The sequence below is a fragment of the Mytilus galloprovincialis genome, chromosome 5 (genome assembly GCF_965363235.1).
Source record: "Mytilus galloprovincialis chromosome 5, xbMytGall1.hap1.1, whole genome shotgun sequence".
Taxonomy (NCBI): Eukaryota; Metazoa; Mollusca; class Bivalvia; order Mytilida; family Mytilidae; genus Mytilus; species Mytilus galloprovincialis.
Genome location: NC_134842.1, coordinates 99,109,001 through 99,135,508, shown reverse-complemented (window position 1 = coordinate 99,135,508; position 26,508 = coordinate 99,109,001). Strand labels below are relative to the sequence as shown.

At 32.0% G+C, this 26,508-nt stretch overlaps 2 protein-coding genes across 2 annotated transcripts in view; one reads left to right on the top strand and one right to left on the bottom strand.

Annotated features, from left to right (window-relative positions):
* The window catches only part of LOC143076868 (uncharacterized), a 46,032-nt gene extending 37,768 nt beyond the window's left edge, over positions 1–8,264 (bottom strand). Inside the window, exons 1-2 of the mRNA XM_076252758.1 lie at positions 8,169–8,264; positions 1,446–1,688 (exon numbers count right to left, since the gene is read on the bottom strand). Of these exons, the coding sequence (XP_076108873.1) occupies positions 1,446–1,688; positions 8,169–8,202 (277 nt within the window). The 5' untranslated portion in view covers positions 8,203–8,264. The remainder of the gene's footprint in view (positions 1–1,445; positions 1,689–8,168) is intronic.
* Positions 8,265–8,386: 122 nt separating this feature from the next.
* Positions 8,387–25,478, top strand: LOC143076869 (leukocyte receptor cluster member 1 homolog). Its single transcript, XM_076252759.1, has 7 exons — positions 8,387–8,477; positions 15,962–16,061; positions 18,594–18,791; positions 19,418–19,529; positions 23,444–23,507; positions 24,054–24,150; positions 25,145–25,478. The coding sequence occupies exons 1-7, from the start codon at positions 8,455–8,457 to the stop codon at positions 25,424–25,426; spliced, it is 876 nt and encodes a 291-aa protein (XP_076108874.1). The 5' UTR covers positions 8,387–8,454; the 3' UTR covers positions 25,427–25,478.
* Positions 25,479–26,508: the final 1,030 nt, after the last annotated feature.

Sequence of the window (26,508 nt, the reverse complement as noted above, 5' to 3'; positions counted from 1 at the left end):
TCCCCCTTTTTTTATGAATAAAGCCCCATAAATCCAAAACTTAAAATCTGAAATTTATAAAAATTGAAAGGGAGCTTACATCAATAGATATAAACAATTCACCAAAGTTTCATGGACATTGGTGAAAGCCTTTTTGAGTTATTGTCCGAAGTGTTGAAAATCCCCCCTTTTTTATGAATAAAGCCCCATAAATCCAAAACTTAAAATCTGAAATTAAAAAAAAAACGAAAGGGAGCTTACGTCAATAGATATAAACAATTCACTTAAGTTTCATGGAAATTGGTGAAAGTGTTTTTGAGTTATTGTCTGAAGTGTGGACGACGGACGGACAGACCGACGGACAGACAGACGGACGGACAGACAGACGGACGGACGGACGGACAGACAGACGGACGGACAATGGTATACCATAATACGTCCCGTCTAAAAGACGACAGGCGTATAAAAACTGAAGTACATGTTTAGATTCAGTATATAATATCAAAGAAACCCAGGAATTCAATTTTTGTTAAAACAGTCTTCACGCTGAACTGCTAAATCTACAGGCCCGTAGCTCAATTTTTGAAAATTTTTAGTTAGATTCTGTTGGCCTGTAGGTCTTATTTTTACAGGCCCGAGAGCAATTTCACCAGCCTGGGCTGCCTGGGCTGCCACTCAGTGTGAAGACTGTTAAAATCAAACTAAGTTTAATTTTGGACCCTTTGGACCTTAATGTAGTTCAATTTGAAAACAAAAATTAAAAATCTAAATACGCGGTTAGATTCGGTATATCAAAGAACCCCAATAGTTCAATTTTTGATGAAATCAAACAAAGTTTAATTTTGGACCCTTTTGGCCCCTTATAATTCATTGGGACCAAAACTCCCAAAATCAATCCAAACCTTCCTTTTGAGGTCATAACCCTTGTGTTAAAATTTCATAGATTCCTATTAACTTATCCTAAAGTTATTGTGCAAAAACCAAGAAAAATGCTTATTTTGGGACCTGTTTTTGGCCCCTAATTCCTAAACTGTTGGGACTTAAACTCCCAAAATCAAGCCCAACCTTCCTTTTGTGGCCACAGACCTTATGTTAAAATTTCATAGATTTCTGTTTACTTATACTAAAGTTATTGTGTGAAAACCAAGAAAAATGCTTATTTGGGCCCTTTTTGGCCCCTAATTTCTTAACTGTTGGAACCAAAACACCCAAAATCAATCCCAACCTTCCTTTTATGGTCATAAACCTTGTGTTTAAATTTCATAGATTTAATTATATTTACTTTTACTAAAGTTAGAGTGCGAAAATCAAATGTCTTCAGACGCAGACGACGGACGACGACAATGTCATACCAATATACAACCAAAAATTTTTCAATTTTTGCAGTCGTATAAAAATTACTTGTACAAGTAGTACCCCTGACTGTCTGCCATATATATATATATATTCTTTTATTTTTCTATTACCATTTAAGGATGATCCTGAAGGATCTGAATCCTCTGAAAAGTCTCCACTATGTATTTCTGAATCTAACTGCCATACAGTTTCTTTATTCCCAGTCTTACATATTGACCCATTTTTCTCCATCAACACCAGACATTGTCTAACTTCTACTGCCAACACATCCAGTTTTACTAATCTATGTAGTAGGTCTGTTTCTCGTAGCGGTCCTTCTATTAATTCAGTGTATATAAGCCCACAATAATAGTCTACAATTCAAAATATAATTTGAATAATAAAAGCATAAGCATGATCATTGATGATTAATAATTAGGAAATCAAAGAGCAGAATGCTCTGAGGGATACGATTGCCATATAGTTAATATTGACACATGTATAGCAGTTCTGCCAACTTTTCATTAAGAAAATTCGTGAGATTTGGCCAAAATAAAAAAGATCAAAGAGGAAAAAATTGATCCAAGGATACTGCTGCAAAAAAGCATGAACATGCGCGAGTCTCACGCATTTTTGGCAGCCCTGGCCTTGATAGTCCAAATAATTATGACGTCTTGAAAGGCTATTATATTTTCTTTTTCTTTGACGCCTTACTTCGACGTCGAAGTAAGGCTTCAAAGAAAAAAGATACCACAGTGTGGGAATGGAACTGTACGGTGTTTTAATATTTTGGTCATTCGGGAGACTGTCAAGCAGTGCTCCGACATTCGAAAAACAACAACTTGAGGAATGAAAGTTTTGATTAACGCAAACGTTACACTATTAAGTTTCTGTTTAAAGATTTGGTATTGAAAACATTCTACACATATATATAGACCAATCAAATGCTATAAGCGACATATACAGCCAGACGTTTTCTATTAAACGGTTGAGCTCCCAGTAAATCGCTCAAAAGTTTTCATCAACAGCGAATAAAATTTAAAAAAAAAGATCAAAAGGATATTCACAACTTCACCAATTTTTACAATTAAGTCTTTGGTGATATATAGTCTAATCATTCTGAAAGTTCTGTAACGATTGTTTCAGTAGAAAATTAAATAAATCAATTTTCTTGATGTTGGTTAATATTATTGACTGTACAATCGCTTGCTTGCCAGCTGTATACTCGCTCGGAGCCTTTCTGTACAGTCACTCGGGCAAAATAATAAAATAGATTGCATATTTATTTCATTGTTTTCTATTTCTTCACTTAATATTGATGTATTAAATATATAAATAAGAGTGAACATAAATTTTGTCATTGTTTTCCAATTAAGTTTCAATCAAGTACACCATTCTAATGCACACGTGGTTTTTCTATACCAGAGACACATTAATCGAAAATCAAGATATACAAGACAAAAACGTACAGCACACATTATAATAAATCTCGATTAAAAATAGTAAGCTCGTCACACAAAATTCAGTCAATAAAATAATTATTTCAAATATTCAACTATTTTCTATATAAAAAAATTATAAATTTACTTTCAAGTTTTGGGAATTGATTTCAACTTTGATCACAATTAAAAATGCGAAGATTTCCTCTATTTTCTGTGAAAGCTTATATACTCAACTTATAAATATTACTGCCTGATTATGCACGAACTATAATTGTAACTGGACAATAATTAAGCACCAATCAATCAAATAATATTTATTTAAATACACATATCATACTACTTTAAATGGAATACAATTTAGCGTTCAATCTTTAATTTTTCACTAGGATACACATCATGGACGGAAACAAAATTTTCAAATGTATATATTGCCAACTAACCACACGAGATTTCGGAGAGATTATAGACCATAACATAATTAAACATGGTGATGTTTTGTGAAACAAGTAACACAAGTAGTGAGAAATGCATTTTATTTATACTATTTGGCCTCTGGAACCACAATAAGCACGTTTTTACTGGTATGAGCAGAAATTCTAAGAAATAGTTGCTGAAAATTACTGACATGTTGACAATGTTCACTGTTTGTATTCGTTTTTCGTCGAAATTAATAAAAAAAAAAAATAACTCAATTAACCTTCATTTTATAAAGCTCAACACAAACCTGAAAGAAAAAGATCCATAACGGACCGATTTTTGCGGTTTATAGCAACCAAACACAATATTTTCATAATTCGAGATTAACACAATTCTAAAGTTTTTTCTATTATAAAATTTTAGATGATTTTTTTTAAAACGATGATAGCTTAATTGCTTTATTCAACCACAAAGATCAACCCCAAAATACACAACTGCCATTTAAACGTGTATCGGAAACTCACAGGTTTCATTTAAGCCCTTGGTGAAATCTGTTGATAGTCAAATGGGAAAGAACTTCAGGTTTGAATCCAAATTTTACGCAAAAAAGTGCTTAGGACTCGAATTCGGGTCATAGGAACGGTAAAGAGTTAAACGTTAAACGCTGGAGATGTGAATTTTGGCACTGTAGATGTCAATAAAGTGTTGTAGAGCAAAGTCCAGAGGTGTAATGTCCTGCACTGAAAACAGTCCAGTGCTGAAGAGATAAACACGATCGCTTGTATAAAATGAAGGTTCATTGAGTTATTTTTTTTTTTTATTAATTTCGACGAAAAACGAATACAAACAGTGAACATTGTCAACATGTCAGTAATTTTCAGCAACTATTTCTTAGAATTTCTGCTCATACCAGTAAAAACGTGCTTATTGTGGTTCCAGAGGCCAAATAGTATAAATAAAATGCATTTCTCACTACTTGTGTTACTTGTTTCACAAAACATCACCATGTTTAATTATGTTATGGTCTATAATCTCTCCGAAATCTCGTGTGGTTAGTTCATTGTAGTTGGCAATATATACATTTGAAAATTTTGTTTCCGTCCATGATGTGTACCCTAATGAAAAATTAAAGATTGAACGCTAAATTGTATTCCATTTAAAGTAGTATGATATGTGTATTTAAATAAATATTATTTGATTGATTGGTGTTTAATTATTGTCCAGTTACAATTATAGTTCGTGCATAATCAGGCAGTAATATTTATAAGTTGAGTATATAAGCTTTCACAGAAAATAGAGGAAATCTTCGCATTTTTAATTGTGATCAAAGTTGAAATCAATTCCCAAAACTTGAAAGTAAATTTATAATTTTTTTATATAGAAAATAGTTGAATATTTGAAATAATTATTTTATTGACTGAATTTTGTGTGACGAGCTTACTATTTTTAATCGAGATTTATTAAAATGTGTGCTGTACGTTTTTGTCTTGTATATCTTGATTTTCGATTAATGTGTCTCTGGTATAGAAAAACCATGTGTGCATTAGAATGGTGTACTTGATTGAAACTTAATTGGAAAACAATGACAAAATTTATGTTCACTCTTATTTATATATTTAATACATCAATATTAAGTGAAGAAATAGAAAACAATGAAATAAATATGCAATCTATTTTATTATTTTGCCCGAGTGACTGTACAGAAAGGCTCCGAGCGAGTATACAGCTGGCAAGCAAGCGGTTGTACAGTCAATAATATTAACCAACATCAAGAAAATTGATTTATTTAATTTTCTACTGAAACAATCGTTACAGAACTTTCAGAATGATTAGACTATATATCACCAAAGACTTAATTGTAAAAATTGGTGAAGTTGTGAATATCCTTTTGATCTTTTTTTTTAAATTTTATTCGCTGTTGATGAAAACTTTTGAGCGATTTACTGGGAGCTCAACCGTTTAATAGAAAACGTCTGGCTGTATATGTCGCTTATAGCATTTGATTGGTCTATATATATGTGTAGAATGTTTTCAATACCAAATCTTTAACCAGAAACTTAATAGTGTAACGTTTGCGTTAATCAAAACTTACATTCCTCAAGTTGTTGTTTTTCGAATGTCGGAGCACCGCTTGACAGTCTCCCGAATGACCAAAATATTAAAACACCGTACAGTTCCGTTCCCACAATGTAGTATCTTATCACCATTAATTCTAGGAGGAACCCCATTTCCCAGTCCCATATATTATATCAAATATTATTGGATGCCGAATTGACTTTTAAATAGATGCCGATTTAACCAGGTGCCGATTTGACTTTTTCTATGGGTGCCGATTTGACTTGTACCCAGTAATCTCGGACTATTCACTTCGTATCTTATCACCGTTAATTCTAGGAGGAACCCCATTTCTAACTCTTTAATTATTAATTTCCTTTGGGTCAGTGGGCATGAATCCTTTCGTACACACTCCTCTGTTTAAATTGAGATCGTTCTTAATATAATACGACGTTTATCGACATCTAACAAGTTAATTTTTTCTTGACGATTTTGACGGGAAATACTTCTGAAAGGGAGACAACATGGAAGACTCCATTTCGGCTAAAGGGGTGTTATAGGTAAAACTTCATTGATTTTAATTTAAATGATGCATATCATTTTAAAATATGCAACAACAATATTAAACCCTCAATAGCAGGCAGACATAGAAAGAATCCAATGAGTTTCAAATTAATTAATAAGCGGGGAATCCAGAACAACCACTCAATCTGATACCCCTTGAAATCAAGAAAACTATACGCATGCGCATTAATACATAAACAAACCCGCGACTTGAGATTTGGAACAAGAACGTTTATTTAATTTGATAAGATGAATGAGTCTCAATTTCTTTATGAGAGTACAGTATCAGTGTCATAACGGTAAAATATAGAAAACTCCACTTCAGTTCTTATATGACAGAAATAGAATTATCGGAATTCAAAGAACTCTCGCATTTATCAAAACTGGGGAATTCCCTCTGACGTGTTTCTAAATTTATAAAAACACTAAATATAAATACTACTTAATTCTGATTTTCCGTGTTGTTAAAAACACGCATATACATGATATACATGATATAAGTCAAGGGGAAAATCAAACATGAAGATTATGAGAAGAATATTACAGGAAAGTTGTTTATGTTCAATCCTTTTGCTTGTTTTTACCTTTTAAAGCAAGACAATCATAGGAATCTGAGATGTTGCTGAATGTTTAGAATAAAACGGTTGACGTGAGGGAATGAGCGCTGAGTCAACGGTAAAAGTCTACAGATTGCTTAAAAGCAATCGTATCCCAAAAAGTGTGAAAGTGTGAAAGGATTCCTGTTTCTTAATATTTTACTTCTAGCATTTTCTGTTTTCAATTTTTAGTTTTAATGTACTATTGAGATTATCATGGTAATTATAGTGTTCCTCATTTTTCTTTGGACAAAGAATCATAAACTCAATAAAAAAAATACCAAAATGTCCGGCTATGTTTTCTTGGTAGCCAAACATTCTATTATGAATACTTGGATACTATCTTGACTATATTCATTACTATCATGACTACGTATTGCTCACTCTTTTGTTTTTTTATGTGGTGTTTTGTAAACTGTTGTTTGTATTTTCATTGTTTTTTCTTCAATTAATGATGTACAAAAATGAATGAGCTTAATAATCATGATAATGTTGATTGTCCCTTGGGTACACCAGTATTATGTCTAATTGTAAGAAATTGGTGTTATTAATGACAGATTTTTGACAATTTGTTATGATACATTCAACTTTTTATAGACTTGCCTTTTATAGCTTGACTATGCGGTATGTGCTATCCTCATTGTTGAAGGCCGCATAGTGACCTATAGTTGTTAATTCCTGTGTCATTTTGGGATCTTGTGGAGAGTTGTCTCATTGGCAATCATACCACATCTTCGTTTTTCATAGTCAGGGATCTCCATGGACAAAAATTCAACTAGGGAGAACTCATCAATCAGAACTACACACTGTTATACATAAACTAAAATTATTTCATTCATCAATATCGTAGAACACATATTCATTTTGAATAGATTGATATTCATCATGTTCATGATATTGTTGAATAGTCCAATCTAATGTACGTCATATAACTGCTTTTGACTCCAGAATTAATGAGGGGGGATAGGACCTTTGTCGGGACTCCGGGATCAGGTGTTTTTAAGCTCAGGATTTGGGTATTGACCCTGTCGGGATTCAGGAATTCTTTTTTTGAATTTCGGGATGTCGGGATTTGAATTTATTTAAATTCGGGAGCTCGGGATTTCGTGTTTATAAGCCCAGGATTTCAGGATCAGGAGTCAGGACCCCTCTTATCCCCCCTCATTAATGTTTTTCTACAGGTTGATTTTCCTACGGTCATGATGGTTCATGTAGGTCGTTCATCCTTGTTTTTGGTCAAGCAAGAGCAACGTTAAGAAATAAATTCAAAATTTCAATGGTTACAATTTTGAAGGAAAGTTACTAGTCCAAATAATTATGACGTCTTGGAAGGCTATTTTAAATTTTTGCTTTGATGCCTTCCTGCGACGATATAAGGCGTCAAAGAAAAAAATATAATAGCCTTTCAAGATGTCACAATTAGTTGGACTAGAAAGTTACATGAGGTATATGTGAGGGGATATGGGACCTAATGGGAATCTGGGATCGGGGATCAGGTGTTTTTCGACTTGACCCTTTCCATGCTTTCGGGATCCGTGAATTCTTTTTGAATTTCGGAATGTGGCTCTGTTAAATTTTGTAAATAAATATCTTTGTAAAAAATAACTTGGAAATCAATTTGAAAAAAAAAATAATCTTGTGACATCATGAAGTGATGAACATACACAATTCATTCTTTTTTTCTGTCATATGACAGTTTGGTATTCTTAATCTGTTAATTTAACACTGTTTCCATTCAGCCTCATAGCAATAGATGGCATGCTTTCTCTTGTTTAGTTACCTTCATTTCTTGTGCCTGCATTTAAACTTGTCATTTTCGGTTTGTAAACCTGACGGGCACTGGGATTCCGTACATTCGGTGAAATGATTTCACTTGCTAGAACGAGAATTTAATATTTCATCAAACGTTTTACCGACACAGACTTCCAAAACTTTCCAGAAATTACGTCATAATTTATTTTTATCCAATCAAATATCTTGATACTTTTTACTTCTACGTCTATTTTTAGACGAGGGGAATTTTTGGTCATGATCTTTGCCTTCGTTGAGATCTCTGACTTCTAAACATGAATATCTTACATCACAAAAGGTAAATTTTCCTTTCACCGCCTAAAACGACGATTGTCTTGATTTTGCACTCTAAATCAGATCATTGTTTCATTTTGTTGACCAGTTCTAGAACAGAGTCAGAGACATACATTTAACCACTATATAGTCATGATAGTGCATTTGACTTGTTTACTTTGGCAGCCAAATGTCCGGGTTTGCTGTAAGCTCTGTAACTAAAGACATCTGATTCTACTGAGTCTTAAAAGGTTGATAATTAGGACATATCAATCATTAATCAGAAGTTTACAATCTTTTAAATATTTGATGAATTGGGAAAAAGGGGGGGGTGTAGGACCTCTATCGGGACTCTGGGACCAGATGTTTTTAAGCTCGGGATGTTAGGATTGACTCTTTCAGGATCCGGGAATTCTCTTATCGAAATTTCGTAATGGCGTCCTACTAAAATGCGCCCGGGGAAAAGAAAAAGCGCCCGGAGAAGAAAATATAGCGCCCGGGAAAAATATATAGATATTTTATTGGCATGAGACAAATTTGTTAAGATATGAAAATTGATTTTTTTTTTTATTTTAGACAATTAATTTGCAAATTCAAGTAATAGACATTTGTAATAAAGCACAAAAACAAGTATGAATATTTCAATTTTAACAATAATATATGAATACTTTTCGAAAGATTGATAACAATGGATCACAGTTTATGCGGAAGATTTATAAAATGTAAGACATCAAAAGACATGTTTTTCAAAAACGCTATCAAAATGAAAAATGAATAAGACAAGCAGTACTATACATGTACCGTAGGTAAAACAAGGGGGTAAAAAATAGGTGTTTGGTTTAAATTTAAGTCTAAGCATTAAAACCCTGATAAGCATAGCCATTGAACATGTTGAAGCAGTTTTAGTTTTATAAAACGATATAATAAATCTATCTCAGCATCTGTATAAAAAAGTGTTCACCATGCAGTTGCGAAAATATTAGACCTCAGGCACCGATTATTTTTAAATAACAAAATATGGACCATAATTTGCTATTGGGCTCGTTTCCTATAACGATAGAAAAGTGATAAAAATGTGTATTACTGTAAGAAAAGTTGTAACTACATCTAAAGATGCCTTTATTTTTATTAACATACAAGTGTATGCTACTCTTCCCTAGAAAAAAAATTGAAATTAACAAATTTCAAAGATTATACGACCGTATTTTTGTGTCGTTTCTCGCGTTACTTTTCGCTTCCGAAGTGCATAACGCTGACTGATTTATAGATAATCGTCACCGGCAAATTCGTAACTTTTGCTTTCAAATAATAAAGAACATCGACCAATAAGAATAGTCAGAAGAAAATGCCAAGAACTATAAGTATTTCTGTAGCAGGTGTAAGAACACTAGCGTTACTTCGGTTTCCGATTTTGTAACGCAAATTTTAGATGATGTAATCTGCTTTGTTGTAATAGAATTCTTTATAAAAATATGCAAATATGAACTCTCGCGAGATGTTCAAACAGGTAAATCAGAGATGATTTACATTCTAGTTTTGTTCTTCGTAATAATTAAGTTAGAAAATGACGTTATCGTTATGCGTTACATTTCACACGAAACAGAAGTCCAGTTATTTCCTTTTTTTTATTAAAATTGTTTTCGTCGTTAAGTTCTTATCATTTCCGGTCATACGTGAAACATGTGACTAACATGTGATCACACCCTTATGGCCGGATATATGAAATACAAGGTCTAAACATTGTTTTTGTTTCCAACGGGATGTTAGCAAACATAATCTGTAGACTTGTTTCGTCTTGTTTAAAAAAGGAAAATACAATTTTCAAAGAGATTGCGCCGGGGGTCTATTATTTTTCCTATGTGCATAATGTTACATACGATCTTGTGTGAAAATAAATGCCCAATGACTTGACAAAATCGATTTCAGATTTGACAGACGTTATAACACACTTCGTTTCCCGATAACGATGTAAAGGTTCCTTGGAAAAATCAATCGACATTACGTCTCTTATCATTGTGCCGATGCTCGTTGGATTGATTTTGCTTCAGCAGTAAATATTACATTTGTATTACTGGATATTTTAGGTGAATAAAGATAATTTAATAAAAAATACATGTTAATATACCGTTACACTTGGAATGTACAAAAGTGGTATCTTTGTCACAATTTTTAATTATTTTTTTTTATTCATGTTCTGCAAACACTTTTCAGAAACGCAATAAACTTGTCAAAGGAGAAGTAAACTTTTACCATGCATGAGTTGAAAGGAAGTACTTTATTGATTTTAGCCCACTAAAGTAGGTTAAAATGAGGAAACCATGGTAGATGGTGTACAGGTCACAAATATCACATGGTGCCTATTTTAAAGATTTTAATTACAAGTTAAAAGTTTTTTTCTTTACTGGATTTAAAGAATTTTACATTGCCAATGATTTGGAATAAATTGTATATAACTGGAATTTCAAAACCAAATATAAATACATTTTTTTGGCTAAAACATCAAGATACAACGATTATGGTATCCTGTATCAATGAAGAAAATATGGATTTTTTTGAATAAATTGTACTAATTGTTTTCAAAACAAGCACATATTTAGGAGTTTTATAATACTGTTACATTTAAGATGGATTTTAAGAAAAAGTATACTGTTCAGATTATTTTAAGCAGATTTTGCAATAAAATAAAACTTAAAAAATGCTTTCGGTTTCTTATGGTTTCCTGTCGCATTTAAAAAAAACTTTAATTTAACATTGAAAATAGATTTTAAATATTAACATGAAGCAAGTAACACTAGTAATGGTGTTCATTTATGTCTTTTGAAATATATTGTGCAAAATAAAGAAAATAAAGATTGGTTTCCTGTTTGGTTTCCTGTCACATAAACGGTGAATCAAAATGTATTAATTTTTTCTTGAAAAACTCAATTGTTCCATTAATACTATTCTTACACCAACACAACCCACAGAATAAAAGTTAAAGTTTTAGAACTTATAAAAAAGGATACAAAAAGAAACCAAAGGCCGAATACCAAATTATGGTCCATATACATTTTGATCGAGGACAATGTCTTTCATGATTCTTCTATATACTCTTATTTATATTTATTTACTTACTTATACAATTTTGAAATCTAAAATGTAAAAGTGCAACAACACTTTAGATGTAGCATCGTACATATCCCCATTTATATTAAGGACAAAACAAGCAATGATTAGTTATTTTTTAAGGAAAAAAAAAATTGTTATAAAATATTATTATTTTCTTCTCCCGGGCGCTAATTTTCTTCTCCGGGCGCTAGTTTTCCTTCTCCGGGCGCTTTTTCTTTTCCTGGGCGCTCCCGGGCGCTTTTTAGTAGGACCGTCGTAATGTTGGGATTTGAATTTCTTTAAAATCGGGACCTCTGGTTTCCATGTTTTTAAGCTCCAGTTCAACGTCCTGAGGAGACTATTAAAGGACAAAATCATTTTTTAATCTAATTTTACTGCTCTCAATATATTTGTGTGTGACTACCTTAACATGCTGTGGTAAAGAGAGGGAGAGAAGGTAATGTAATATGATACAGAGGATACATACAGTCAGGGGACTTACTTAAATGAGTGATTTTCTAAATCACTGATTTAAGTAACATTATTACCATAAAGGTTGGAAGTAAGAGTTGTCTTTCTTTAATAATCACCTATTTAAGTAGTACAAATTAATCACTAGAAGAAGTGATTTAATCTTATTGTAGCTTTAAATATAGAATACTAATGATCCAGGGACTAATTATGTTTCTAAACTTATCAGAACCAACATCTGTGTTGTCTAGGATGACCAGGTCATTTCAGGTGATGACCTTGTATTGAACCTAGGATAATGACATTAGAATCACTTGTTTAAGTATCAAACCTCAATTTCTTTCCCAAAAATCACTTATTTAAGTATCATTATTTTAATAACCCCCACTAATTTCAACACTCCCGAAATTTTTATCCCGAACAGTAAAATTGAGAATGGAAATGGGGAATGTGTCAAAGAGACAACAACCCAACCATAGAAAAAAACAACAGCAGAAGGTCACCAACAGGTCTTCAATGTAGCGAGAAATTCCTGCACCCGGAGGCGTCCTTCAACTGGCCCCTAAACAAGTATATACTAGTTCAGTGATAATGAACGCCATACTAATTCCAAATTGTACACAAGAAACTAAAATTAAAATAATACAAGACTAACAAAGGCCAGAGGCTCCTGACTTGGGACAGGCGCAAAAATGCGGCAGGGTTAAACATGTTTGTGAGATCTCAACCCTCCCCTATACCTCTATCCAATGTAGAAAAGTAAATGCATAACAATACGCAACAGTAGAATTTTATTACATAATCTGAAAGATGAAACCTTGAACTTTACAGGAAAAATACTCCCAATGCTGGGAAAAATCTGTTGAGAAATTTAAAGTATCAGTTCATTATGTATAAAGCCATTATTATAGCATTTTTTTCAACTAAAATAGAATTTTCAGCTAAATGATAGCATCAAAGGCATAAACCATGCTACTTAAAAAAAGCAAAAAGTTCATTTTTTCAATTTTACTAATTAAAAGATATTATTTAAACCTATGTGTTTAAAATTTTGAAAAAAACTACAAAATCCCAATTTGTGACAAAACTTCGAATTTGCTACTCAAATAAGTGATTTAAAAATCACTTATTTCAGTAAGTCCCCTGACTGATATATAGATGATAATTCTCAGATCTGCAGTGACATGTAACTGACCAATCAATGATTAGCATTTGTGTTATGTAAACAATGTTGAGAGGTGTTGCCAATAAGATTCCATAGACTTCAATGCAATTTAATATATTGATATATATATCGACACCAGTTGAATCAAGGATTTGTATAGTATACAAATCCTTGGTTGAATAAAGTAATTTTACTCTTTTAATATTGTTAAACATGTTAAAGACACTATATAATATCTCCATTTTGATTTTTGTCGAGCCTTCGACTTTAGTCGAAAAAGCGAGACTAAGCGATCCTACATTCCGTCGTCGGCGGCGGCGGCGTCCACAAATATTCACTCTGTGGTAAAGTTTTTGAAATTTTAATAACTTTCTTAAATTATACTGAATTTCTACCAAACTTAGACACAAGCTTGTTTATGATCATAAGAAAGTATCCAGAAGTAAATTTTGTAAAAATAAAATTCCATTTTTTCCGTATTTTACTTATAAATGGACTTAGTTTTTCTGCGAGGAAACATTACATTCACTCTGTGGTTAAAGTTTTTACAATTTTAATAACTTTCATAAACTATCCTTGATTTGTACCAAACTTGGACAGAAGCTTGTTTATGATCATAAGATAGTATCAAGAAGAAAATTTTGTAAAAATAAATTTCCAATTTTCTGTATTTTACTTATACATGTTATAAATGGACTTAGTTTTTCTGCGTGGAAACATTACATTCACTCTGTGGTTAAAGTTTTTAAAATTTTAATAACTTTCATAAACTATCCTTGATTTGTACCAAACGTGGACAGAAGCTTGTTTATGATCATAAGATAGTATCAAGAAGAAAATTTTGTAAAAATAAATTTCCACTTTTCCGTATTTCACTTATAAATGGACTTAGTTTTTTTGCCAGAAACAAAACATTCACTCTGTGGTTTAAGTTTTTAAAATTTTTATAATGTTCTTAAACTATCCTTGATTTGTACCAAACTTAGACAAAAGCTTGTTTCTGATCATAAGATATTATTCAGAAGTAAATTTTGTAAAAAAAAAATTCACCTTTTCCGTATTTTACTTATAAATGGACTTAGTTTTTCTTCCAGTTAACATTACATACAGTCTGCAGTTAAAGTTTATAAAACATTTATTAGATTCATAAACTATCCTGGATTTTTTTACCAAACTTGGAAGCTTCTTTCAATCAAAAGACAGTATCGAGAGGGAAATTTTTATTGATGTTTTTCCGCATTTTTGTTGAGTCTGCAATTAACAGCAAAAGTAGGCGAGACACTGGGTAACGTGGAACCCTGATTCCTGTAGGCATCGATCACCCCTCGAAAAAATTAAGTGCCAGGATGTCCGGATCTGAGAATACTACATATGTATTTACAAACATCATACAGGAGCACCCCTGTGATTCCAGTATGATACATGTATGTACTTCAGTTGAACTAAGTTTCCAACAACCATATACTTATCAAGTATATAACACAGGATTTCTGGATCAGGACCCATCCAACTACCCCCCCCCCCTTCCTCATGAATGTAGCAAAATACAAAAAAACACCAACAACAGCAGTCACATATAAATTTGCAAAAGTGAACAGTTTGAGGAGGATCTCCTTAAAGGGTTACTATAATCATTCATCTGTTCATGAGTTTTTTATGAATCTGTATCTGTTTGTCCCAAATCATGTCTGCTCCCCTTCAGATTCACACCCCATACATTTGCATCCTGGGTCCACACCCTTCATACATGTAAATGTACCTGCCAACTGTCACTATTTGTGGGGGATTTCCCCCATGAAAGCTTCAAAAGGTAAACATGTTTCCTTTTTAATAATTTTAACCATTTATTTACTGTATACAAAAAATTGTGTAATTATTGTAAATATATAAAATTTTGATTGATACCAGAGTATTTTATGTATATTTAAATTAAATCTAATAGTTAATTCATTTCTGAAAAAAAAATGGTACCAACAGACACAGGTTTGCTCAGTATGTAAATCATTTGTAAATGTTTGCTCAGTATAGAACTCAATACATTTTGTACCAGGAGAAAGTACATGTATTTGTATCAACCATATGTCTGATAGCAGTACTTATAAATCATGTAATATTATCTGATCGTAAGACATCAGGTAACAGATTTACATCTAGATGTATGTAACATCTAACACCAACATGACCAAAGTACATTTACATTGTATTAAAGTACTACACATCATAACATATAGATATACATGATATAGGAAGAAGTGGTGTGAGTGCCAATGAGACAACTCTCCATCCAAATAACAATTTTAAAAAAAGTAAACCATTATAGTATGTAGTCTGTTTTCCCTTACTTATGAAAGACAAAGCATTAGGCAGCAACCATTTGATTTTCTGGGGGGGGGGGGGGCTATGGTTTTTTTTGGAAAAAAAAGTTTGTTTCCAGTTTTTGGAGAAAAAAATAATTTGTTTTTGATTCTGAGAAAAAAAAATTGTTTGTTTCACCCTCAGCTGCCACTATATGTAATGCTAAAATTGAAAGAAAAAAATTGTTTTCGACTTGTCACGAAAAAAATAGATTGTTTTTCGCCACAGGCGAAAAAAAAAATTTGTCTAGAAAAAAAAACCATAGCCCCCCCCCCCCCCCCCAGAAAATCAAATGGTTGCTGCCTTAAAGGAAAAAGATGAAACTGTTGACATACATTGTACCGGTAAACATGTTGAACATTCTGAGTAAATTATTCAAAATAAAGAATGCATAACCATTGTACATTAATATATGTGTTTGCTTTCTTTAGTTGGCATGTTAGAAGAAAAGATAACATAGAAAGAGTAAGAAGAGATGAAGCTCAAGCTGCTGATGAAGAGAAAGAAAAACAGAGAAAGATAGCACTTGCTGTGAGCATTCTTTAAAGAAACTTGTACATGTTAGAATTATTATTAAGAGTCAAAATTTTAAACTATGCATGTACATGCATATGCAACATGTTCAAACCTAGAAAAGGAATTGAAAATCTTACAAATTTATTTGTATTATCAAGTAAATAAACATGACTTGTATAAGTATTACTCCTGAGTGTCTTTAGTCATGAACTCATGGTATTTAGTGAAATATTCTGAATCATTACTACATGTACTGGATTTAAAGTTTAAAAGAAATTAGATACTGTAAATTCAAAAATTTTTGCGAGGTTTTTATTATTGCGAAAAAAGGTGACTGAGTTGTAAACGCAATAATTTAAACTCGCATTTTGAAATATTTTATATGAATTAAGCAGGATTTTTCTCAAAATCGTTAAAATTAAAATCGCATTGAAGTCTAAAATGACAAAATCGCAATAATAAATGCACGCAATAATTTCTGAATTTACAGTACATTACATCATGTACTGTACATACAATTAAAAATTGTCATTTACAATTTCATTGATGCTAAAGCCCCAGTCCCACTAGACCACGATCATACCACACTCACTGCAATCTAAAATAAATTCAGGTCGTGGTGGGGTCGCGGTATGAGCGGCATGAAAATGTAAATTTCCGTTGCTTTCAGGATGCTACTATGTACTCATTACACTTCTACAACGATCCCACTATGATTATACATTGTACCACATTCTCACCGCGCTTATTCTGCCACCTCACTATGCTTATCAAGATCTTTCTATGCTTATCACATTCTCATTACGACCATACCACGAGTTATCCGATTACAACCCGATATTACCACGTTTATAGCACGTTCTTACTACGATTATAGCACGTTCTTACTACGATTATAGCACGTTCTTACTACGATTATACTACGTTCATACCGCGATCTTACTACATCCTCAGCAAAAACGTCAACATCTTGTTCCATATAAATACAGTTCCATTCCTTCTTCATGTTCTATTTCTTATTAATACGTATATCTCCCGGAAACAATACAGTCATGCCACCAAAATCTACTAGAACATCGTGCGTAAGCGTGGTGTTAGAGGCAGAGGGAGCTCTGATAGTAACGAATCCTGATCAAGCAGAGATGTCGGACCGACTAATCCAACCTAAATTACAACCTATTGCTGGTCCATCAAGCTCAAATGACGATATTTTAATGAACAATAGCAGAGATGACACAGATGTGTCAATAGATATAGGGAGATGTGGTATGAGTGCAAATGAGACAACTCTCCATCCAAGTAACAATTTATAAAAGTAAACCCTTATAGACCAAGGTACAGCCTTCAACACAGAGCCTTGACTAACACCGAACAGCAAACCATAAAGGGCCCCAAAAATTACTAGTGTAAAACCATTAAAACAGGAAAATCAACGGTATAATCTATATAAAAATGAGAAGCATGGTTGAGCCATTAGAGAAATGGACAAGAAGTCGAATTAAAAAAATGTGCATACAGACAAACACAACTTGGAGAGATTTAATATATTTTATGTGAAAATGACAATGACAATGATGGTCGTAGTATGAACGTAGTCAGGTCTTAAGAAGAGCGTTATGAGGACGGCATGGGCGTGCTAGAAATGTACTATGGTCTTGAACAGCGTGGTGTAAACGTGGTATAGTCGTAGTGGAAGCCTAGTTGTGTCGCGGTGAGAACGTGATGGTCATAGTGAGGTTGTAATATCGTTGCTGTGAGATCGTAGCGCAGTCTCTCCGAATAGAATCATGCTCTCACTATGATGGTACAGCGAACTTTGCGATCTTACTACAACCTTATTGCGCTCTCACTACGCTACGACCTAATTTCGCCACAACCGCACCACAATTGTTTTGAACATGTTCAAAGTTGGCCACACTCATCACACTCTTGTGGGACTGCCGTATTACATGTATATTTCGACATAGACAAGGAATATAGAGGTCCACATAACTTCTTTGTAGGTCAATCTTTAATCACTTTAATTGGCTCACTTGTAGTAAACTTAGATGAGACAGCAACCAAATGAACTTCAAAAAGAACAAGTCAACAATAACATTAACATTAACGGTATCAATTTAATATACCAGATGCTCATTTAAACAATAAATGTCTCTTATTTGAAGCTTGAGGCCAAAATATGTGAAAATCCAAAAGGTAAAGAACAATAATAACCAACAAATAATGTAATTCAGAAATTGTTGAGAGGTTTTTATTAATTGGATTGATTGATTTATGGTGTTTTAACGCCACTTTAAAGCATCGATTGTATTAGGCTATTTCATGGCGGCCAGTTTTTATTGGTGGGGGAAGTCGGTGTACCTGAAAAAAAAAAAAGATGTGATATGATTGCCAATGAGACAACTCTCCACAAGTTGAAGAGACCAAATTGACACAGAAATTAAGAACTATAGGTCACAGTACGGCCTTCAAAGCCCATACTTTTGATGTTGTCTTCACCTTTTTCAGTCAATGACCAATGTGAAAAATTTAATTTCTTTTTTTTAGGAACAAGAAGCTAGAACGGAACTTCTAAGAAGTAAAAACAGGAAAAGAATTGCAGAAACTGAAGAAAGTGAGACAATTACAGAAACTAGAGAAAGCGATACTGTAACAGAAACATCTACATCTGATGACAAAAAAAGCATTAATATATACAGTGGTTCAGGTGGACACATCAACTTCTTTAAAGATGCAGAAGATGGGGTAAAATTAAATTTACAGTCATGTTATATAGAGCTCAGGGCCTTATATAAGAGAGGGAACTTTGAATAGAGTTTTAAAATGTATAAGTATTACAACAGCAGGACAAGGAGATTGTAACTAGAAACAATAGGTTTTATCTGTAGATTATTACAAAATTACACAGTGGGGGGGATATACAAGGTATCAAATAGAGACATTTTTAAGGACACAAGAAAAGCAATGCTGTTATCATAGAAACAACACTAACATTGAAAATTTAAATATCATATTCATGGATACTAGTCTAAATACTAATGCAAGATCAACAGGAGCCTCATCAAAACCAAAACTATGGGTGAACAGATCCTTAATCAATGACTGTGACAGTTAAATGCAGTTAGGTTGATACAAAATTCATTTCATTCAATTTTTTGTCTTTTTTAGATAGAAATTTTATAAATGCTGTCATGCCTATCATTTCTAAACACATTGTTACATTTGATGGACAAATGTTTATCATGTTTATACCCTGCATATGTTTACTTATATACTTATTTAAAAAATCAAAAATAACTTTTAAAATATCCGATTAAATAATATCTTACCGATTAGTTATGCATCATGTGATTTGATTATTTACCTGACAGATAGTTGAGAAGAAGAAAAATGTTGAACATGAAAAAGAGAAGAAAGATGAGAAGGAAACATGGGAGAAGAAAATGGGAATTTTAACATACCTTGGCCAAAGTCGAACTGATGGTAGTATATATATAAATAGAACTGGTATTCAGTGTTTATTCAAGAATGTGTGGTCATTAAACTTTTGATTAAGATTGTTGTATTCAGACTAAGAAATCATTCAATCGTAACTCAGGGATTTTGTGTTGCAAACACACATTTTGTACACATTTTGTACACATTTTGTACTCCTGATGACAGAGTAAAGTTTTATGACGGTGCTCAGGATTTATTGAACATACTTGAAAATTTATATGGAAAAGAAACCTCAGTAGTATAAATAGTTCTTAAGATCACTTGAAATTTCAGATTTAACAAAATCATTCATCATGTTCATGTGAAAGTTAATTTTTAGATAAAATTCAGGGGGAGATAATTCAAACCTAAAAGGAAAAACTAAATCTTACATATTTACTAAATTAAATGCTATATAAATATTACATACATCTACAAGTAAATAAACATATTTGGTCAAAAAAGTTTTTTATTAACACTTTGAATATTTGTTTTAAAAAGTAGCTGTTATGCATATTGGTAAACTTTTGAATGAAATTCATGGGAGATAATTATAATTAATACCTCAAAAGAAATTAAATACAGTATCTATTTACTTATTCTAAATATTACCTACTTCTTAAAGTAAATAAACATGTGTGGCAATTGAAAATAGTTTTAAAAACACTGGAAAATTCAGATTTAAAAAATTATGTCTAGTACAGGTGTTTTTTTTTTAGGAAATTAAGGGGAGATAATTCCAACAAAAAAAAAAAAAATTTGAATCTTCCTTATTTACATTTCAAATTATTACCCCTTAGTAATTGAATTAATAAGTAGACAATAATATAAAGTATAAGTGGTTGATATTTCAGATTTTGATAAAAGGAGTAGGTCCAGTAAGACCACTTTTTCGCCCAAAAATATAGCAGTTTTACAAAATTGTTAAAATGTAAACCTTTAGTTATTTATTTCAAAGTAGAATGCTTCTGCTACATAAATATGGGCTGTTTTTGACCATACAATGCATGTATGCCGGGTACTAGCATCATTAAGTCATGCTAAATTACTGAAATCTTCAAAATTTTAACATTTTGGTTAAATTTTAGACGATTTCCGTCTTAAATGAAAGTGGCCGCATTTGTGTTCATTCTTAATATTGAAATGGAAGTTGTATTTGATGATAATACATAACATATATAAAGGTTGAGGATGAACACGGATGTGGCCACTTTCAATTTTGACAAAAATCATCTGAAAAATGACATTTTTTGGCATATTTGATAGATTTTTCATATTTGACGAATGCTTGAATCAGAGGGTTTTAATGACTAAATCAGTTAAATTCATTCACACAAACTAATTAAATGAACTTAAATAGACACTTAAGTGTTTGAAAAGTGTCCAAAATCGTTTGTCAGATGAACCTGAAATTTGAGGCCAAAATCAAGCCTTACCGGACCTACTCCTTATGTCTGAATATTGAAAAAAAAAATATTTTATATTTATTTTGATTGAAACCAAAAAAAAGTGACTTAAACTTTAAAAAATATTGCAAATACAATAACACTTAAAAACATACAAAGTGTAAATAAAAGAACTGAATTACTGTTTCAAAAACTAGTGTTGGCATTGGTTAATAGATTATCTTTTCTTAAGGACTAAATATTGAATATCAGACATTTTAACTGAATCATTAGTTCTTTACTCAATCATTTAAAGCTTGAACTTATTTCAGATGAATGGGAATTCAAAAAATTTTAACATTTATTCCATAAACATGCTATTTATGTATGTGCCTGTCCCAAGTCAGGAGCCTTACATAAATAAGGCCGTTAGTCTTCTCGTTTGAATTGTTTTACATTGTCTTATCGGGGCCTTTTATAGCTGACTATGCGGTATGGGCTTTGCTCATTGTTGAAGGCTGTACGGTGACCTATAGTTCATAGATGCCAACCATTACGATTTTTCCGTAGTTTTTCCGATTTTGCGATAAAAACTACGCTATTACGGTCAAAGTCGAATAGTTACGGATTCCCAATCATCGACGTTCAATTTTGTAAAACGCGGATTTATATCATTACTTTTCCGTCCTGGTCCAGTATTTAGGAAACGCCAATGTAATGCTTCTGGTTTCTCGGGAGTTATCAACCTATTGTTGGGTAACTATAACTGACTTCCGAAGAGGCAAACTTGCATTTTATTAAGTAGCTTTCCCCCTTTCTCTACTTCTCCTTGACAAAACAAAAATGTTTGAGTCGAGAACATCTGAACAATTAATGAATGGAATACATACTACAGACAACATGTTAAATGACAAATTTTAGTGTACATCACTTTGCAACCACTCGTCAGTAATTTTTATTGGTAAATGCACGTTTATGAATGATTACTGAAAACTTTTCAAAAATACGGAAAATTTGATAGTTTGTTACTGATTGTGTCAAAAGGGGGTTGGCATCTATGATAGTTGTTAATGTCTGTGTCATTTTGGTCTTTTGTGGATAGTTGTCTCATTGGCAATCATACCACATCTTCTTTTTTATATTAATCATCCCAAATGTAAACACCAAACAGAATATTCCAAGACACTTGGAAAGAAAACAATCTTCTCTACTCTAATAAAATTGAGAAAGGAAATGGGGAATGTTTCAAAGCGACAACAACCTGACCATAGAGCTGACAACAGCCGAAGGCCACCAATGGGTCTTCAATGTAGCGAGAAACTCCCGCACCCGTAGGTGTCCTTCAGCTGGCCCCTTAAAAAATATGTATACTAGTACAGTGATAATGGACATCATACTAAACTCTGAATTATACACAAGAAACTAAAATTAAAAATCATATAAGACTAACAAAGGCCAGAGGCTCCTGACTTAGGACAGGCACAAAATTGCATCATTTACAGTTGCATTCAAAGACAACGTTGATTAAACCTCTGTTAAGTTGGTCAAAAGAGTAACATGAGTGAAGGGAATGTTTAATTTGACAACACTATAAAAAAACATACATTTACACCGTTTATCATCGTACAGCTGATATATATACATGTAGGTACTAAATAACCAAGCGGGCATGAGCAATTTTGACCTTACACGGTAACGAAAATCTTTGTTTTGTTCACATAATATCAATGTGTACTTCAATCTAAACATAGTTGTTGTTTTAAGAAATGATTTGGTCGTAGGTTGATGATTAGAGATGTCTCATTATTTTCCAAAAACAAGAACGATTACTAAAAACATGTGCAAATACTTGTCAAAAAAGTTGGCGCTCGTCTCATCCGATATAATTCTAATTTCATTGCAACTCTTTTTCTGATAGAAGGTCACTGTGTGTGTGTAATAAGTATAGCTGTTTCAATAATTGGCATTGAAATCTTTGAAACATATGTTATTTTTCGATATTTTATTCCGAAAGAATGTAAGGTGTTTAGCTGACCACATAAATCCTTCTGTACGGTGCATAGTTAAGTTGTTGTACACCCTACACAAAAACTTAATTTTTATACTTGTTTATTACCCAAAAAGTTTCAAGGAATGAGTAATTACAGGGAGGTTTATGGTTGGTAACTATTACTTTTGCCCTGTATTAGCTTTCTTTCAGATAAAACATGTAAATATCTCGACAACTGTATCGAAATTGAAAGTTTGTGTTGACATTCACAACTATTTGTGCATGTACAAGTTAATTGTTCTTATTAGAATATCAAAGTTGTTTTATAAATAGGAAAAAATTGATGCCAAAATTACTTGGGAGCAGGAATTTCAAATGTTGAGAAATGTACATTGAATATTGATAAAGCAAAACAAAGATTTTCGTTACCGTGTATGGTCAAAACCGATCATGCCCGCTTGGTTAGTACTTATATCCACTGTACTGATGAAACAGGGTGATTTATCCTGAAAAACTTGATATAAACTGATTCAATCTGTTTTCAGATCCTACTCCCTGGTATTTATCAAAGAAGAGAAAGAAAGAAGAAGATGGTTCTATCTCACCTAGGTAAGTGTCAAAACTATTCCTTAATGAAGACATGATAACTGTGTATGTGTAAGGGTTTATTTCTCTTAAAGGCTTATAAAGTTGAAAATAAATTACTAAATTTTATTCCAACAAATTCTGTAATATTATTTACAATTAATGTAAAAAAAACATTTAATTAATGAATCACAAACACACAGCTTAAGTTTGATAGATGGAATGTTACACATTGGGTTAATATGAAGTGTGTAAGAAAATTCCCATTTGAACTTTCAATGTTTTTAACTGTATCATACAAAAAGATTCATACAAAATTTTCAATTTAAGGATGTACATCTCTGAGGAGCCAAAGATTTTTTACTCAAAATCTACTAATTTTAAACACAATTTATTCACAGAGTTTCGTTTGATAATTATATTTATTAAATTCATTGCTATTTTCCACTTGTATCACATTTAAAAAAAATAATTCCAGAACAAGCTTAAGATTTCAAAGAGACTGAAACTTCAGAAGAATACATCCTTAAAGCTAATTAAGTAAACTAGTATTTATTTTTGTTTTTTAAGGAGAGAAAGAGATGAAAAAAGAAAGAAGCATATGGATCCTATATATGATCTGAAAAACTATGTAGAAAAAACAAAAGATGCTCACAGTCCAGAGAGGGTAACTATTTGTTTTGTTTATGTTTGTTATCTTTAGTTGTAAAAGTTCATATAAGTGTTAGTAGTTAAACACCATAGCAAATGCATTTTCATTTATTTTATTTGTACTATGTATGTTGGCTTAATTAAATGATTAACATGCTAAGAAAATGCTAAGCAAATGCTGGTCAACTTGGAATCAGTAGTATCTATTGGGAAGTTTAGGTTAATATGTCTTCCGGCAGACTCTTTTTCCTTGTGAACTAATGTGTTTGGCTAAGTAATGTAAACTCAGAAATTATTACATGCATATATTATTGCAATTTTGTCATTTAGACCAAAATGCGATTTTAATTTTTGCGTTATTCAGAAAACTCTTGTTTGATTCATATTAAAAATTTCAAAATGTGAGTTTAAATTATTGCGATGATGATCCTGTCGCATTTTTCGCAATAATAAAAACATCTCAATAATCTGTGAATTTACAGTATGTTGATTAGAACAAAGCATTGTTCATATTGATATCACATAACCATTTTCTCCTGGTATAAATGTAATACTTGTCACTGGACATTAAACATCAATCCATTCAACAATCATAATATTACAAATGTTACAAATTAAAATAAGGAAGTCATTGCAATACTTACTTTACAAACTCAATATCAAATTTGTTTTGTTTTATTATAAATTGAATTTTAATGTGAATAACAAATACGAGCTGTTTGGTTTAAGTATTTAATCTGATTTGAAAATTGAACTAAATTCACAAACGTAAAAAAAATTAGCCAATAATATATGGTAGGATTGCATCCCTTTATAAGGAAGTACATCTTGTGCTCCTTGTTAGAGGGATGACTTGTTATACAAAGGTCCTTGGTTCAAGTCTCAGATGCCACAATATTCTAATTTGAATTCGCACTCTGGTTATTAATTTATAAATTTTCATTCCAAAAACTAGGTGTGTCCCTTAAAAAACTAGGCACATGTATATTCAGTTAAATTTTGTTTTTCAGAGAAAACATAAGCATAAACACAAGGAAAAGAAGAAACATAAGCACAAAAGTAAAGATAAAGACAGACCTCAGACTACGTCCTCTAGTAAAACAATAGAACAGTTGAGAGCAGAGAGGTTAAGAAGGGAATCTGATGAGAAAAAAAAGACTTCAGACTTGATGGCTAAAATGAGGGGGGAATCTGTTCCTGATAAATCTGAACATGTTGAATTGAATGAAAGACGGAGAGGCTATAATTCTCAGTATAACCCAGACTTTGTTAGGAGACCAAAAGACAGTTGATTTGATTTACCTGAATTTTGTAGCTTTTATAAAATAAAGTTTTTACTGATTAGTTAGTGAAGTCATAACCTTTCTGGGTATTTTATGTCAAAAAGTGTTTTTATTACATCATTTTTTTTCAAAATTGATGCAGTTTTACATGTATTGAAACTCTTTCTTCGACTGTCAGTTGTTTATTCCAATTGGTTACAATTGAGAGAGAGCTATTAGAAAATATTATTAGTTTTTGGTTATTATATTCAACAATGTACTCGTAAATTCTGTGTATTGAGGAAAGAAATTAATAATGTTCCAAGGTTATAAAGAGTTGTCTCCTTTTTACTATAGATAATATTGAAACTAAATAAACAAATGTGACATGGTTAAACATGGATCATATTTTTCATAGGTTAAATGCAGATCATATACAGCAATTTATAAATAACACATAGTTGATAGCAAGATAAAGCAGAGTGTTACTCAGAGAAAATATTATCAAGAAAGGCAAAGCCAAGGTTAACAATGTTTGTTGGTTGGGGGACAATCTGCTCTATCACCCTCTTAGCTATGTGTTACATGATTTTTTATTCTGAATATTATACTTTTTACATTTTAAATTAAAAGTAATAAACTAATGGCATTTATATAACAAAAATCTGTATTCAATAAAGGACACATCGGTCACATTGACAAGTGTCTCCATAAAAGATTATAGAGCCATGGGATAGAGTAAATTATCACCTTTGTATTAACCAATCAAATTCTTGCTTTTCAATGATTGGTTGATAAGAAGGAGATAATTTACTCTATCCCGTTGTTTTCCCTCTCGTGCAGACCAATCAAAAAGTTTATAAAAGGACAATGAATTGAATTTATATAATATCAATTATTTTAAAGTCTATGCTTAAGTGCTACATTTTGGCCTAGAAATTTCTTCATAGACTGTCAAAATAATAGATACATTTTGTTTCACTAATAACTATAACATTGTTATGTACATGATGTTAGATTATTTAAATTTAAAAGACAAAAATGGCAGAACATTCAGTATAATAGATTAAGTTAAATATATTGGAGAGAGTAATAGAGCAGATTGTTTTTCC